Raw genomic sequence first — 18,440 nt, forward strand, 5'->3', positions numbered from 1 at the left:
AAATTTTTTAAAAATTATAAAAAATATTATCCACTTAGTCCAAAAGAACTATAAATTTTTAAAAACTAGATAAAATTATAATTTTTAATCAATAAGAGCATTTAGTTCATCACAAAAAATGGATGAAAATCTAATAAATTAAGCTAATTATTAGACAGTCATTAAGATCAGGGGGTACAGTGGTTGTAATTTATCCTTTAAATAATGCCGTATATAAATATAAATATTAAGTGACTTTCTATCATATTGAATTTTCTTTTTCATATGTTGAATAAATGCATAAACATAAATGTAAAAATTTCTTTAGGAAAAAATAATTATCCGTATAATATATATTAAAATACTATTAATTCACCAAAAATAGAGAAAAATTTCATTATTATTAATTTTGTTTTCATGTGTGTAATAAATGCAGTAGACAAAGACTGAGTGGAAACAGCTTATCTATAAATCCCTATTATTTGAAATTTTAAAAAGTTGAAAAATTGTAATATTATTAATTAAATATTGTTTAATATGGAAATATATTACTAAAAAAATAATTATATTTACATTACATTTAATTAAATTAAGTTGGTCAACTTTGAGTTCTATAGTAACTTTTTCGTTACTATTATATATTTTTAAATACCAATAATATAATAATAATAACAATTGATATAATTATACCGTCATCCCATAATATTTTTGTAGTTACACGTAGACTTCCGGTGGTTTGAAAAATTATATTTACTATCTCTAAGGTTAGTTCCGTCTAATAATAGACCATTTTGTTAATTAAATTTCATTAAATTTATTGATATTAGAAAAAAAACTGAATAAAAATTTATATTTATCACCGATTAACTTATTGTAGGTCAAATAAATTTTTTTATAACCAAACTATTCTTATATAAGTGAAGGTCTACCTTTTCAATAAATCAATCGAGGGTGAATACAAATTTTTACCATATTTTTGTTGTATCAGTAAAAGAGGTAATTTAATGAAAGTATCTATTTATTAGATAAAAATAAATTTTAGGACTGCCAGATGTAGTTTCTTAAACTATTGGAAGTTTACGTGTAATTAAACAAAATCTCAGGACTTAAAGTATTAAACTCGAACATAATGTTGGACATATACTTATTATTTTCTAAATAAAATATTTTATTTTATTTTATATCTGCCATTTCCATAGTATCCATTTTCATAATTTTGGATTAAATTTTCACTTTTGTTGTAATTTTCTTAAAAAAAATAATATTCCCATCTCATTTTTGTAAAAAATAATAATAATAATTTCCAATCGACCCCTCAAAAAAGAAAAAGTATGTGCTTTTGAGAGGGGGAAAGAGAAAAAGTTTGTGACATGGCTGACTGCTCTGTTTTGTCTTGTAATAATTCAACTCCCCGCCCCCCCCTAATTACAGAGTATTAGTACTGAAAATGCATATAGAGAATCATCCGCACGCATTCCCATGCTCTTCCTCTCCCTCAAACTGTACTACTCGCTTCCTCTTTTTCTCACCATTTCGCCGTTGCCCTTCACCTCTCTCTCTCTCTCTGTGCTGAAAAGCTTGTGCAAGAGTTTTCCTGCGGAAAGGTGAGGTGAAGTGAAGTCCGGTGCATGAGTTGATTTTCGCAAATCTAGGTGTTCTTTTTCCCCTTCTTTTCTGGGCTTTGAGATTTACGGCTTCTTCATTTGCTCGGTTATCTCCGTGTTTTTGCACCCTTTTTGGCTCTTTCGTGAAATGACATGAAGAGGTGCTCTGTTTACAATTGATTACCAGAAAGAAAACCGCAAACATACATTTTTGTTTCTTGTCCTTCTGTTCTTCCTTATTTTTTTTTTCTGGGGTTTCGTTTTCTTTTCATCCGAACAGTGTTTTTTTTTTTTTTTGTTTTTTTTGTCTGAATTTTTTGAGAAGGCAACTACTCATTTTCTCTATTTTCCCCTGTTTCAGGTGCAGGGCTGGGTGAAAAGGAGAAAGAGAGATAAAGAGAACTGATTCGCTGAAGTTCTACCCGTATTCTGTTTTCTTGTTGTTTGTCATCTGGGTTTTCTTATCTGAGAGATTTTTGTGTTTGTTTTTGTTTTTAAGAGAATTCATAACGAGGGTCTTTATAAGAATGTGGTTATTTTCGTATGAAAAATTCAAATGGGACTGATTTCTTGAGCGTGCGTTTCTTGTCTGAGCTATCCAGAAAGGGGAATGCTTAAGGAAGCGTTGAGAAACTCAAAGGAGGTTGATTTAATGAAGGTTTAGTTAGTTGGCCACTCTTGTCAAGTAGTTTATGTGAAAAATTGGGTGCCAAAGGATGGGCATAGCAAACTCAAAAGTTGAGAGGAGTAATGCTTTGAAGCTGTGCAAAGAAAGGAAAAGATTCATCAAGCAGGCCATTGATTCGAGATATGCTCTCGCAGCTGCTCATGTTTCATATGTTCAGTCTCTTAGAAACATAGGCATTGCCCTTAGGAGATATGCCGAGGCTGAAGTTTTGGTTGAAACCTCTTTGTCTACTTCGGCCACTGAACTTGATAAAACTCCATCACATTCTTCATATCCGTCTCCCTCGCCGTCTCACATTGGTGGTGCTTCTGATTCGCCAGTGCTAAATGGGAGCCCCCTTTCACCATCTACTGCTAGAGTGAGCTATATGAGGTCTAGTGGGGCTACTGCATTGACAGTTAAATTGAGTCCAACACCGAGGAATGCTTATGTGGAGGAAGGTGAATTTTCAATGCCTCCACCGCCACCTCCACCTCCTGAATCGGGGGCTTCTTGGGATTACTTTGATCCTGCTGACGAGAGCTTTAGGTTTGTTGGACAGAATGACTTGAATCTAAACATTGATGATGTAAGAATGTATGAGACTTTTGGGAAGAAAGAGTTGGATGTGAATGGAACTGGTGAGGCTGATGAAGAGTGTATGACTCCCAAACTGGAGACTTCTACAAATGGAAATGGTAAATTGGTGATGAACAATGCAAATTCTGCTAGAGCTGAAAAAGCTGAGAGGAGCACTCAGCAAAGAGTTGAGGGTGAAGTAAAGGATATAGCCACTGAAGAGCAAGTGAATGGATCAAATAAGGCTGGAAAGGCTTCAGCTGGACAATCTAATTCCAGGAAACATAAATCTGCCGCAGAGAAGGATATATCTGCTCAAAGGGAGGATCCTTCTGAGTTTATAACACACAGGGCAAAGGATTTTCTCTCTAGCATAAAGGAAATTGATAATCGCTTCTTTAGAGCATCTGAATCAGGGAAGGAAGTTTCAAGAATGCTCGAATCCAGCAAAATCCATGTCGGGTTTGCTGAGGCCAGAGGTAATAATATCTTGCCGACAAACGCAAATGCTCCATGCAAGTTTGAAATGAAGAACTTGGACTCAGTTTCTTCTGCTGCATGCAGAATTCATTTTCTTGTTATCATTTTTGGGTCTCCTTGAATTTTGATTTCTCCTTATTCTAGTCCAGGTTCCTGATGCAGTTTTATGCTTGTAGGTGCATCATCAGCCTCCATTTATTTGACCTCGTTTGGAGCAGCTTGTTGCCAATGTAGAAGTGCAAATGTATCCGATGGTATGTGCCAGTTTGTACACCTGATCGGTTTCATTTATACCTTTGGTAACATAATTGCTTCTTGGTGTTGATCAACATTATAAATTCTGCATGTTCTGCATATGTTTGCTCTGTAAAATATTGGGGAGTTGACCAGAATCACAAAGTAATTCGAGCAAAATTTAAACTAGAGGAACACCAAATACTGTTAGAAATGGACATTCAGTTTTGTTGCAACTGTTATATTCATAATTAATCAGGTGAGGCCTGAAATTTATCATGATAAAAAATGTCTGCTTTCAGAATCTCACTCTTATCTCATCTCGAAACAAAAAAAAAAAGAAACTCACTCTTATCATATGTACAATATCAGATCAACTTGTCACCAAGGTTATTACTTGGAAAAGGACAACATCATCAAGGTCTTCCTCATCTAGGAATCCTCTTGCAAATAAGGATGATAATGATGATAGTGGAAGCGATTTTATTGAAGAATTTTGCATGATTTCCGGAAGCCATTCTTCCACACTTGAGAGAATGTATGCGTGGGAGAGAAAGCTATATGATGAAGTGAAGGTACTTACTTTTTACATGTTGTGATGAAGATTCTTTTGTTTTTGTTTCTATCATTCATTGATTGGTGAGGTCCAAATTGGATTTCTGCCTTGCTCATTGTGAGCACTTAAGTTCTATGAGGTATTTGCCAATAAGTTCGTTAAAAGAAATGAATCTTGATTCACTTTATGAAATGGAAATATATGGATGCTGTATGCATCTGTTATACAATCGTTCTTCAAGTTTATAATATCCTGTTTATTGTATAAAAGAGGGGTTGAATATTCATCTAGTATGTGCATATCGACAAATGATTTCTACACTTCCTGATCCCCAGAAAAACAAGAAATATCAAATGGTTAACTTTTTGCTAGAAGGTAAAATTAAAGTTTTGTATTCCATTACAAGATATTATGTAAAGCATGATTATGAGAATTCGATTCAGCTTAAAGGATGGAATGGAGGCTGGTGGTAAGATTATATCCTTAACGATTTAACATATTATGATATCAATGTGGAAGAAATATGATCATCTTGCCAAGGATTAATTACAGTATAGTTCAGAAGACGGCATCTCTGCCCAGAACTCTGATCAATCTTACTGCATCTGGGAGTATCATAACCTTGAAGTTGCTGGGTATGTGAATATCCGGAATGGATACAGATAAAAGTTAAAGTATCTATACCTGATTGTTGCTGATTGATTTGGGATTGACTGGTTCAGTTGCAAGAATAACAGTGATTGTGAACAGTCACTAGAGTAAGCTTTTTGGTGTTTGTCCAAGGGTGCTAACATAAGTAAACCATCATTACAAATTGCTCTCCTCAGTTTGCGCTATTCTTAGAATTTAGCATCCACGATGTTCGATGGCTTTCCTGATCTGTTTTGGCTATTTTTCTTCTTTTCCTTCATTTTCTGATTTCAGTATTTTATCGTGTTTGTAGGCCAGTGAGTCTATACAGAAGGAATATGATCGTAAGTGTGACCAGCTCCGTCGCCAATTTGCAAAGGATCTTAGTCCTCAAGTAATTGACAAAACCCGGGCATCCGTAAAAAATCTACATTCCCGAATTAGAGTGGCGCTTCATGCTGTCGATTCAATATCAAAGCGGCTTGAGAAAATGCGAGATGAAGAGTTGCTCCCACAGCTGCTCGAACTTATTCAGGGGTGAGATAGATTTCTCATTTCTAAAGCCCGAAAGAATACTACTTTTTCATACTATGATCGCTACCTCAGTTTCTTTTTGTGCCATTTATCATCAAACTCTATTCCTGCGTGTAACTTTGTATTTAAATCTTACAACATTGAATTATATGCAGACTAACTAGGATGTGGAAAGCCATGCTTGAATGCCATCATTCCCAGTACATCACCATCTCGTTAGCCTATCATGCAAAAAGCTCTTCGGAGGCCCCGCCAGGAGAAACACAAAGGCAGATCATAAATCAGCTCCAGGACGAGGTCGAGTATTTTGGCCTAAGTTTCACCGACTGGATCAACAGCTATACATCTTACGTCGAAGCTCTCAATAGCTGGCTGCAAAATTGCATCCTGCAACCACGGGAGCGGTACAAAGGCAGACGGGCATTCTCCCCACGCCGATATCTGGCCCCGCCCATATTTGTCCTCTGTCGGGACTGGTCAGCCGGGATCAAGTCACTGCCGTCTCAAGAAGTCAGCGACGCTATCAAAGCTTTTCTGTCCGACCTGAGGAACTCGATTAGACACCAAGCAGAAGAGTCCCGCAAAACAGAAACAACTGTCAATTTGCAGAATAACGAAGCAGACGGTGAAGACAAGGCAGAAAACGAGGACAGACCTTCAAACATAAGCTGCATACAAGCGAGCCTGACGAGGGTTCTTGACAGGCTGACTAAATTCTCCGAATCTTCAGTGAAAATGTGCGAAGACATTAAGCAGAAATGCGATTCGGCTCGAACTGCGTACGACAACTACAGAGCTCCACCAAGATCCTTCAGCATTTGAAATATGTTTGGTGAGTTTGTGTTACTAGTTTTAGTTATGGGGTTGTTGAATGAAGGTAGATATTTGTAAATTCAGGAGTTTTGGGACCCCTTTGTGTGATGTAGGAATTATTCTTGTAAGAGCTGGTAATTTGGGCTATTGCTGAGGCATCATCTGGAGTTGGCATTTTCTGTTTCATTATTATCAGATCAATCGTTTTTGGGTATTATTGCACTTGTCACGTGATGTGTTATTTTCTCCATACTCTGGCATAAATCTAAATTACATTGATAAGTGTAATATATTTTTCATGAGATCATCTTCAACTTGATCAAATCAAAGTGTAACACACTTTTCACATAGGTTGCACGTTGGTCGGCTATGAGGGTTTTAAGGTGTTTTATATGTGACCTAGTGGTATTTTTTGTTTCATTCATATCAGATCAATCATTTTTCGGGTATTATTCCACTTGTCACGTGATGTGTTATTTTCTCGAGACTCGGCATAAATTTTAAATTACATTGATAAGTGTAATATATTTTTCATGCAATCATTTTCAACTCGATCAAATAAAAGTGCAACACACTTTTCACATAGGTTGCACGCTGGTCGGCTATGAGGGTTTTAAGGTGTTTTATATGTGATCTAGTCGTAAGACATCAAGGAGTCTGAATCTAACAAGTTCCTACAACTAACACTCCTAACTCACCTTGTGGCTAATTTTGGTGCACCCTAGGGCACCAATTCAACCACACCACACCCAAGGAGTTTTGGCTCCTCCTTAACCTAATCAAGGTCTAACCAAGGCCTTGGGCTCACATTTTAATGTACCGGGCTTGTTTAATTAAATTTAAATCAAGTCCATGTCTAATGGGTTTCAAATCAAATCTAGTTTAATTATAAGTCCAACATTAAAATATCCTTCAATTCAATTAAAGGATCCAAGTCTTCTAGTATCTCTCTTTTATAAATTCAATTTATAAATCAGACCAAATTCAATAAGATTTATCCAATTAATTTTTATGGCTAACTTGAAATTCTAGTTAATCTAATTAATTAAATTTCAAGTCATTCGTCCAATGGATTGGTCTAAATAAATGATCTAATCATTTATTCTCTCCAAAAATTAATTTAATCCGACTCTTTTGGAATTAATTCCATCCTTTATAGTGGCAGGGTGTGACTTTTTAGGTTCACCATCATCTAGATTTGGGCGTGCGTGGCTTGACCATCAAAATTAATTATATCCAATTTAATTAATTTTCTTGTTATGGGTCCGTTACCATGGATGGCCGTCTAGCAACAGTCCATGACAGTAGAGACTAGGTAAAATATGACGTGAACATTTAGGCTCCGAGTCGATACGAGTACGGTCCTACTGTTAACCGTCTCCCGATCTTAGTCTAGGGCATAGAATTTAGCGTCAGTTCCCATCCTTAACTAGACAATTATGTTTGAAACTCGAGATGCGTTTACTCTACTGACTGTCGTAGGAAATCCCTTCCAACTTGATCAATCGCTATGGCCGTAGACTTGAAGAGTGTAAACCATCTCAAAGTACATAGGAGATCATATACTGACAGGGGACATATTCTATCTTGGAATCCACCGTCCTCGTCACATACTCTGACTGCATTGGACAAAGCTTATGAGGACCATGTCTTGCATCATAGTCACCACTAGCCAGATGCAAGATACAGTCTTGGCATACACACGACTGCCATGATTCTTGAAGTCCAAGGACTAATCTCGTACCACTGAAACTAGGAATCCCAGTTATATCGTCCAAACCTTAAGAGGCTTCCATATGATAATTCACACGAATCAGTTCAGTCAGTCGACTACCTTGCCAACTAACCTACCAAAACTACATAGACGACCTACGTCTCTTGCCGACGAAATACGGTTGCAATACTTAGTGCAAGTCTCTATAGGACTCTCGATGCCCTATCTCGAGGTCCTCGACTTGGAATGTTTTAGACCAATCCTAGAGTTGGTTTCATGGCTGCAAATCCATGCGCAACTCAACTCCACGGGTTTAACCTTTCGATCTGTGGCATTTCATTGTGACATTGGAACACCGTCCAATATCAATCGTAAGAATAACGAAACACACCACCAATTTGATGAACTCTTACCATATTCATCAATTTAATATTATTTGATAAAGATTGGCGAATGACAAACAACCAATCCAATTGGCTTGTGATTACCTATTTCAACAATCTCCTACTTGACCATTATACCAATTACCCATGTCACTCAGAAACTTTTGAGTATGAACAATCTACAATACTGACTTGGTTTTGTGGGTTACTTTATTTTCTGCTGGAGCTAAACGGTCCAACCGTGTATTTCCTTCACAATCATTGCCTGCAGATGGTTGTTGTCTAACAATTTTAGTGGATCTTGTACCTCGGGCTCAAAGTCTCTTGCCCTAGCCTTGTCGTTTATCTCCAAGGCTACAATTGGCTTCGACCGTGCTAGGCACCACATCCATCCAATGGATGCATTTTTTTCAAACCACTTTTTACAACCGACTTGTTAATGTTGTCTCATATTCGACTTTTAAGATGGGACATCTGCTTGAAATCCTTTAAAGCTACCATGCATGCCATCAAGTCTGAACATGCATATACTTTGAAGACTTATCCATTGTTTAAATGAATTTGGAAACTAGTATTGCTTAGCCCTCCAGAATCAACTCTCTATAATTAGTGTATCAAGAACACCTCTTTAATCTTAAAATAATTTTAAAAAATTTCATAAATTACAGAAAAATTTTGAAAAATTTAGAAAACTAAATTTCAAAAATTTTCAGAAATTCTTTTCAACAATTTTTCATAAAATATAAACTTTTAGAATTATTTTCAAAAAATAGATATTTTTAGAAATTATTATTTTTAAAAAATAATGAAAAATAGTTTTTATAAATTATAAAAATAATTAATACTAAACAATATTCATATTAACAATTAACAATTAATCCAACTAATTTCTCCAACAAAAATACCCAATAAATTGTATCCTCCTCCTCCTCATCATCATCCTCAATAAAAATAAACAGAATTAATAAAATATTAGAACAAAAATAAAAGTAAAACTTACCTAGTGCTGGTAGGGGCAGCGATTGTGGTGGTGGCGGGAGATGGTGGTGATATTGGAGAAGGTGGTGGTGGCGAGGAGATGGAGCTTGAGAGAGAGAGTAGAATTAAGGATAGAAGATGGTGAGAGAGAGAGAGAGACGAATTTGATGGTGACGCATTTGGGGGGGGGGGGAGAGGATTGGAGAAGATGAATTGAAAATGAAAAAAATTCTACTAAGTGTACTTTTCATATTAGTTGCCCAAAGACCGTTTCAAAACAAGTTATTGTGTATATAAAGCCATTTCAAAAGGAGTCCAATATTTCTATATATTTCTTTTCGTAAATCAAAACAACATCGTATTGATTAGTCGTTAATAAAGCTTTTCCAAAAAAAATTGCAAATAAATAATTTTTTGTTTAAAAAATGTATAAAAATTAATAAAGATCCATACTGAATAATTTAATGTTGAAGAAAGGTATCCATTGTGTGGAATAATACAATTGAAGTATATAAAATATTTGAAGCTAAAATTGATATATGTTCACAATAAGAAATAAATTTGTATTTTTATAATTGTTAGTATTACACTAATGTAATTATAATCTTACATTATTGTACTGTATGGCTTAATTAAATCGTTAGATATAATCAAACTGACAAAGAATACATACAAAGAAGTTTTGGCTAATTGAGTATACGGATGTCGAGATGTTATATCCAGAACATAAGAGTAGTCTTTTAATTCGGTGCATCATTGAATCAGGCCATGCGATTCTAAATCAGACCGGCAACAAATGTGATCAAATGGACACAGTCTTATATGTATTTAAGTTTGGCATGAATTCGGTGCATGAATTTTAAGTTATCGTACTTGAAAACATAATTTTGAAATTTAAATACATATTGTAATGATTTTTTACACGGCTTTAAATATTAACATATTGGAATGGCTTTTGGCACTAACCCTGGAACGACCATTTGAAAATTTGATTTCTCCTATTTTTTTTAGAATTTTTTGCCAAACGAATATATTGGACCAGCTTTTGGAACGGCTTTATATAATGGTCGTTCCCAAAATTTCATTTCCCTCCACATTTGAGCCAGCACCAAAATAGATTTGCCAAATATTGTAAAATTTGGAACAACCCTTGTAACATATTTTTAAAATTTTTGCACTTCTAAATATTAGTTTTTATTTTTAAGAAAAAATAAAAACTTATTCATAAAATATTTTGAGCTTAAATATTTCACAAAATATTAGATGATTGGAATGGCTAGTGGATCTTTCAAGTGTATTACATTTTGTAACGGATTTATATTAGATTCTTTGAATGAATGTTTTGTTTTTTCTGATAGCCGTTACAACACCAACACTCCCATTCCAAAAACCATAATAAATTTGTAGCGGTAAAAAATTTATACAGGTATTTGTAATTGCTATGATGAATTATATATTTGGAACTACTTTTTGACCATATTTTGGAACGGTGAGCTTTCACAAGAAGAAAAGCGTTCCAAATTTTTATAGCAATTTCAAAGGCCATTCCAAATTGTAACGATCAAGTTTTTGTAATGAATTTACGAATACGACTGTTTAGGGACGGCCTTTGTAACTATTTTGCCGTTCCAAACGTACAAAATTCTTCTGGCAAAATATGTGACGTCAACAAATGTTTTTTATTTCAAAGTTGCTAAGAAGGTCAATCCAATTGGAACGGGCGTAGGGTCGTCCCAAAAAACCGTTACAAATCCTGCATTTTTTTTAGTGCCTTATGGATGCCTCTACTTTATCGTGAGCCTCAATTTGTTTTTCAATGGCATGACTCATGTCAACATTATCTGCCTTGTTGGTTAAAGCTAGCAATTTGAGCATCTTGCTCTTGGATATGCTTTGTAAATCCATCAATAACTTTAGTCAGACTGGCAATTTGCTCTTCTATTGTTGTAGCATTCGTCACCATGAGTGGAGCCACATTTGTAGCGAGCTAGGCATAGAATGGGGGGAGAATAGAGGAGATTTGTTTTGATCATCTTCACTTGCGTTGTTAGGTAGGATTGAGTCCTTCTAGATAGGCTCACCAAAGTGAGTCATTTCAGAAGATTCTTTAAGTTTTGACATACTACACCAACACTCTTGGTATTGGAGCTTGAAGATTTCAAGGTGGTGAGTTTGGAATTCACCATCTTTAAAGTTTTTCCTTGAGTACCCATTTAAGTAATTCAGATTTTGATTAAGAAAAGAGATGAGAGGTAGTGACAGTCCCACTAGGCGCGACAAAATTTATGAATCCAAATCTTATTGTGCCTATAAACTAAAATAAAAAAATTATAACAAATAAAACATAGAGATTGAAAAGGAGTTAAATAGAATTTAGCCCCCTGTACCCTCCTGTGAATTTTTTTTAGCAAATTATTCCCATGTATTTTAAAAAATAAAGCAAATTACCCCCTATCAATGATTTAAATAGAGGGTAATTTGCTTCATTTTTCAAAATACATGGGGTAATTTTTAATTTTATTTTTTAGGGATTTTTTTCTCATTTTTCATATAACAGGAAGATAAATTGCATTTTCTCCGATTAAAAAGAATTGCATAAAATTTCTATTCAACCCTCTGATTCTTCTCTTTAAAATATTATTTGTGGATAAGACTAGGTCAAAGGCAAAATCTTCATGCAGATCCCATTTTGACTTGAATTTGAATTGCTATAACATTAATTCAAGTGCTCCTACTTGTAATCCTGAATTAAACGTTATCGTCTTAATTTTGATTTGAAGATTCGAAAATTGATTTGCCACTTGGTTTTTCTTGAAAATTTATTTGAATATTTAACATTAATTCAAGAGGTTTACTGCATGTAATCCTGAATTAAATGCTATAATTTGAAGCACAACCTCAATGAACAACTCAATCTCTATCTTAAACATCTTTAATTGTTCTTTAACTCGAGAAACTTTGTAGAAGGAATTCTTTTGGCCTTCTCTTACTTCGTTTTTCGTTCTCTATGTGTGTTTGTCTTGCATGAGTTTCAAAGATCTCTTTGTATTGGTGTCAAAAAAGATAGAATTATGATGTAATTGAACATTTTTTATATTATCTCTTTATAATATAATCAAAGAGATAAATACAATAAATATTGGTTAAAGCATTATCTCCTTAATCTTTGTATTTTAAAAAGATACATATCAAAATTATTTATCTTGATTTGGTTGGAGCAACATGCAATTGCTCCACTTATCGTCATCTGATTGGCTTGAATCCTTGACTGCAAAGCATGATTTGATTAGCTGAATTAATTCTCATTTGTGAAAAATAGATGACTGGTAAGAGAGAAAATGATAAAAACATGCACTAGATACGACACGTGTTAAGCACATAATATTTTTCGACGGCCTTTACTTATCAAATATTAAATTTTAGGGCACAATGTGCTGGATTGGGTTTTAACTTTTATTTTTTTAATTAAAACATGCATTTTATAAATATTATATATTTTTTTATATATATAATATTATATTTAAATATAAAATACTATTTTACTTTTAAAAATAAGTTAAAATCACACATAGAGCACATGCAATACACTATTCAATCAAAAGGAGTAAATTATTTTATTTAAAAAAATAGAGAGGTAATTTATATATATATATATTTATAGAAGGTAATTTACACATCACATAGGATTGTTTGTATTTTTTTTTCAAAAAATACATTTATGCTCATATAAATTAAAGGAACAATTACATCGTTCTCCTTTAAGGTTTGGTGTATTATACGTAAATCTATAGTGATTTGAGAAATTATATTTAATACTTTTGACATTTGTTTTCATCTAACAAATAGATTTTTCTATTTGCCAAAATTCACAGAATTTGTTGATATCAATAAAAAATTCGAATAAAAATTCATTTACTCTGGTTGAGTTATTACTAATTTATTGCATATCAATAATATTTTCTGACCAAACACACGCTATGCATGTGAGGAGGTATATCTTCACCGTTATAAGGGTAGTTCGATCAAAAAATATTTTTTGACTTAGAATAAGTCAATTTTGAATAAATATTAATTTTTATTCTATTTTTTGCTAATATCAATAAATCTAAATTAATTTTAGCTCACGAAAAAATATATTTATTAATATGAAAGAATATTAGGAGTAGTGAACATAGTTTTATAAATCAAAAGAAGTCTATCCATAATTATATTAAGGGAGTGTTTGGGAGCACTTTAAAAAAAATATTTTTTAACTTCTGGCTTTAAAAAAATACTTTTGAAGTGTTTGAAATGTTAACTTCTGCTTTTGAAATGATTAATAAAAAGCGCCTTTAGGCCATAAGCTAGAAGCACATTTGGGAGAGATCTTAGCTGCTTTTTTTTTTTTTTCATTTTTTGTGTAAATAAATTAAATTTAATTTTAATTACTTTAGCCTCATTATAATAATCTTAATCCAACTTTATTATTTTTAATTTATTTTTAAAATTGTATATGAAAGTTGATATTGGAGTTTTCATATAATTCGAATAATTAACAATAATTGAATTTACACTTTCACATATTTAATATTTTAAAATTTTTATATTTTATTTACTACATCATCTAATTATATTATTTCATTCACATATTATTATTTGAATAATTAATAAAATAATTTTTTTGGACAACCCATGCAAGTTTAATTATTGTGCATAACTCAATAATATTACTTAGTGAGAGTATTATTAATTAAATTAAAGACATATTTTTGACATTTTTTAAAAAAATAATATGAAATACATTAATAGAAAAAATAATTCTTATTGAAAATGAACTAGTGAAATAATAAGAAAAAAATAGTATTTTTTAACATATATATGGACAAAATAGTTATTAATTAATTAAGTTTATTTTTTTTACTTTTTTACAAACACTACTCATTTTTAATTATGTTGCAACTTTTAATTTTTACAAAAATTACTTCTCTAAACTTAAACACTATGTTTGGTTTTGTTTTTAACTTGTTGGGGTGATTAGTGTGTATGTTTGGATTTATTTTTGGAGATAATATAAAATAGGTATGGTATGTTTGGATTTATTTTGGAGATAACATAAAATTCATGCTGCAGAATATAATCCTCCCAATGGAACATCAAATAGTAAGGCATGCTATACAAGTTTGTAAAATATATCCAGAACAATGTGAATCTAGAATCCAGATACCATCTTAGAATTGGTTTTCAGATTAAGAGACAATCAGCCATGCACTTAGCACTACATGATAGTGAATTCTGTTACATGTGCATTTTTCTTTAAACGAGCAACATTCATATACATACCTTAATCACAAAAAGTAATAAAGGACAATATTAGATGGATGGCAAAATTTCACCAACAATGAAAATCTCCAATGAAATAAGCGTGTAAACAACTGTGACGCAATGCTTTACTCCCAGCAAAATAAACAAATTAACTACTCGTACAATGTTCGCGAATGAGAAGAAAGAATGAAAGTGCAAAATTCAGCTAAAGTTACAGAAATATATAGAGGAAGGAGTACACTCTCCACATTATTGTTTCACGGGCGAAATAGTGAAAGATTTCAAAAGTATCGAATCTATCATAAATGTATACTAAACGAGCACTGTTGTACTCATAACATATGACGATATCGTAAAAATATACAAAACAAAAGTTGACAAAATATAGGTGAAAAGTAAGAAATGAACAGAAAGCGCACATACTCGATCGCAACAATAATGTTGGTGAAACAGTTGCATTCAATAATTGAATTCAAGCCATTTCAATAAATCACCAAAAAGAAAAATTAAAATCGAATCCACTCAAAGATTCATAGAAAATCGGCCAACCTTTGTGAAATGACCATCAACGATGAAGAACCGTGGTGGTGAAATGCGATCGGGGCTTTGGTGAAGAACCTCGATCTCGCCGTACAATTATCGAAAATCAGTGGGTGAGGGTCCGTTGGCCTCGATGGAGGATGGGCAGACGAATGGTGGTGGTTCGGCAACGTAAGGCATTAAAACGACGACAAATCGATTCTTGGATCGAGAAGGTGGTGCAACATACGACACATTGAAAAGGTGGATAAAAATTGAATCCAAACGTACTTGAATATTTGCCTTGATGAGGGGAGTTGATAGATGTACATCTCGGCCGGTGGGTCATCGGAACAGCGACGGTGGCGGCGAAAACAGAAGGTGAGAGATGTCGTTCTTTTGCAAAGAGAAATACCAAAATTAAAAAAGGGTATCTCATAGCAGTTATTTTTTATTGGGCTATAGAAAACACAAACTTAACTAAAACAATTAAAAACAAGTTTGAAAACTACAAAATAAATTGACCCAAACATATAAATATTTTAGCCCATCTTTCAAATGGGCCAAAAATGAAAACAATGCAAATGCAAAGATGGGCCAAAAACGAAAATAAACATAATAAAATATTTTTGAAAACACTCCCTAAATCTCGTGAGAACAGAAGACGTAAAACTATCGCATAATTAAACGACTTAAAAGTGACCGAGTTTTGAGCTTGTGCTCCTGGTGGCGCAATGTAGCATTTGGGCGCGCCCCAAATTTCACATTTCAAAAGGGTAAGGCGGGTCAAATGCCCCCCCCCGCCCACTCCCTCACCTTTCTAAACTCAATTTCCCGCTCCTCTTCCTCTCTTCTTCAACACTCGTTTCACTCTTCACACGCATCACGATTCGAGCGTCTCAACAAATATTGCATTCTCAATATCTCTGCAGCAGGAACAGCAGCCCTTCTCCCAAAAATTCTCCAAGTGTCATCTGTCTTCCACAAGGTCAGTCAGATATTATCAATGCCCTGTTCTTTACCTGTTCCCAGTTTCAGTTTCTGTTTTAATCTACGCTGTTTTTGGCGTAAATCTTATAAAAAAGAGTATCAGGTGGATTTGGTAGTCTTAGGTGCTTTTATTTTTCGTCCAATTTTTGTAATTATAATGACTTAGGATCTTCGTGTTTCTCTATGTTTGTGAATCAGGGTGCTGACGATTTGTTGAGGCTCGGGAGATCTGTGATGTGGGTTTCTGGAATTAAGTGTTGAAGTGGTGAAGAATGGGTTATAAGCTTAGATTGTGAATTTTAATGATGGCTGAAGAGAATGCTTCTGGTACATCGAGATCCGTTTTAGGTGATCTCACGAACCGGATTGGTAAAAGGGGGGTTTCTGGGAGAGAGAAAAATGGAATCACTAGTTTTGATTGCAATGATAGAGATTTAGTCAAGCGCATTCGTGCCGCACCACGCCCGTGCACTGAGATTAATTCCTTGAAAGGGAATATTATACGTGGTATTTCAAAAATACCCAATGAAAATAGGGACCCCAATGTTTCAAGGAGCTCAGTTGATGTCGATACTGATTGTATCGATAGTCACTGTTTAAAGGGGAAGAATGTTGCAACGGGTAACTTGAAAGTTCATGGTGGAGATAAGGATATCAAGATTTTGGATATTAGTGGAGGGTGTGTTGTTTCTCGAAGTGTTGATGAATTGGACGTAGTTGATAATGACTTGGTAGATAATAGAGTCGAGATTGATCATCCCGAGGATGATGATTTGCGGAGGGTGGATAAAATAGCTGGTCAGGATTCTGTGGATGCTAATTTTATGGACCTTGGGGGGAGAAGAACTGTGAATTCTATCTCCACCGAAGCTGATGGCTGTGGGCAGTTAGATTGTTTGCAGGAGAATATGATCTTGGAAATGGCTGAAGTTGTCAATGAAAATAAGTTCCCCAGTCTTGAACATTCGGTTGATAAATATTCAGTCAACCTTACGAAAATAGGTGGTGGTGAATTTGAGCTGGGCAGTTCAAAAGTATCTGATGAAGAAAATGAGCCCAATTTGTTAGATCCTGGAAGTGGCGATGCTGTTCAATGTATTAACGTTGAAGCTAATGATGAGTTAGGTGACAGTTTGCATGCTGACACTTCAAGGACAGTGAGTGAAACTGGTGGTGATTGTCCTCATGATGGCAAAGATTGTAATGCTGATGAAGTGAATGCAAGTCCGGAAGGCACGCAAACTGACGTTAGTTCCTATAACAATGACTTGGATGATCAGAATGCTGATAATTTTGTCTTGAGCCAGTCTGGCTCTATTGACTGCACAATTCTTCCTGACTCACAAGAATCTAGAGTATTTGGAGTAGATAGAGCTGCCAAACTGAAGAAGGTGGACGAATGTGCTCATATGAATGGAGGACCGGATTCAATCAGAGCTTGTCCTTGTTCTTTTTGCACAAAAGGTATCACACCTTTCATTTTGCTTTCTGATGGTTGCTGTGTAGCTTTTGGTTTTCTTGAGTAGCTATGATGAGACTGTTCATTTTGTTTTGACAATCAGCTGCATATATATGGTTGGATCTTCATCAGCAGGATATCAAGGCTCGAATGTCAGGTCAGTTGTTTGCACTTTTTATTAGTTACTAGTCAACAATGACTAGCATTAAAATCTTCACTTTATTATTTAGAACTTTTAAGCAATGAAAAGTGTCAGCAAGAAGCAAGCATATCAGCTGATAACAATGGTTCCGCAAATTGTTTAACCGTTCAATCTAATTATTCTGTTAACATATCTATTAATTTGCACTTCTTTAGCAATCAAAAAGAGCCAGAAAGAAGCAATCATATTGGCTGAAAGAAGTTGCAGGAATATGGTAACAGATAAACATGGCACAGAAAGCTCCAGTAGAGTTTCTAAGTTGGAATCACATCTGACATACCAGTGGAGATCCCTCTTTCAGCACATGGCAGACATATGGGAAGAGGAGGGTAATAAGCTTGTAAGTTACCTTATTTCGTTTACTTATTTCATTAGTTATTCGAGCTAATTTCATCAAGTTAAATTTGATTCATACATTCAAGCATGCTGCAACTATAAGAACTGCAGGCATTGTTCATTTCAAGGTGATAGTAAATAATATTGTCCATCTTTTGATCATTGATTATGTCATAAGGTGCTATTTTTAGTGCATACAACCATGTGATTAAAGTTTGTTTGTTAAATCTTATTTCCTTTTTGAAATAGTCATGATTGATGAGGATTTGTTGCATGCTTCTCGTTGCGGATTGCTCTATTGTGTTCTACGCATCTCTAAAAAATTCTCATTTTTGCCAGAAATATGTCTCGTGTTGCCCGTAGAACATTGTGAACAGACTAAGACATGATGATACTATGGTTCCCTAGGAACAAAAGACTATAACAGCTTTGTCTCTGGTTAAGAATGAATGCATAAAGAAAGAGGGTCTCTTCAACATGCC

General features: G+C 34.2%; 2 protein-coding genes and 1 long non-coding RNA gene across 6 annotated transcripts in view; 2 read left to right on the forward strand and 1 right to left on the reverse strand.

Moving 5' to 3' along the window:
• Positions 1,340–6,293, forward strand: LOC105171185. Of its 3 annotated transcripts, none has more exons than XM_011092216.2 (6): positions 1,340–1,744; positions 1,945–3,308; positions 3,486–3,563; positions 3,916–4,118; positions 5,043–5,266; positions 5,419–6,293. In XM_011092216.2, the coding sequence occupies exons 2-6, from the start codon at positions 2,300–2,302 to the stop codon at positions 6,083–6,085; spliced, it is 2,181 nt and encodes a 726-aa protein (XP_011090518.1). In that variant the 5' UTR covers positions 1,340–1,744; positions 1,945–2,299; the 3' UTR covers positions 6,086–6,293. The 3 variants fall into 3 exon arrangements, with proteins under 3 accessions (XP_011090518.1, XP_011090517.1, XP_011090516.1); XM_011092215.2 differs by having other exon boundaries at positions 1,340–1,631; XM_011092214.2 differs by having other exon boundaries at positions 1,340–1,583.
• LOC110012596 lies at positions 5,665–9,320 on the reverse strand. The gene is made up of 3 exons (XR_002287814.1): positions 9,174–9,320; positions 5,919–6,072; positions 5,665–5,806 (listed from the first exon to the last, which is right to left on the reverse strand). It is a non-coding gene; the product is annotated as an uncharacterized LOC110012596 (long non-coding RNA).
• Positions 15,664–18,440, forward strand: part of LOC105171186 — a 3,911-nt gene continuing 1,134 nt past the window's right edge. For both annotated transcript variants that reach the window (XR_848550.2, XM_011092217.2), the window contains exons 1-4: positions 15,664–15,959; positions 16,160–17,425; positions 17,524–17,577; positions 17,778–17,962. Coding sequence is in view for 1 of the 2 variants with exons in the window: in XM_011092217.2 (XP_011090519.1) it covers positions 16,264–17,425; positions 17,524–17,577; positions 17,778–17,962 (1,401 nt within the window). In the remaining variant the exon portion in view is untranslated. The remainder of the gene's footprint in view (positions 15,960–16,159; positions 17,426–17,523; positions 17,578–17,777; positions 17,963–18,440) is intronic.

This window comes from Sesamum indicum, linkage group LG9 (genome assembly GCF_000512975.1).
Source record: "Sesamum indicum cultivar Zhongzhi No. 13 linkage group LG9, S_indicum_v1.0, whole genome shotgun sequence".
NCBI classification, from domain to species: Eukaryota; Viridiplantae; Streptophyta; class Magnoliopsida; order Lamiales; family Pedaliaceae; genus Sesamum; species Sesamum indicum.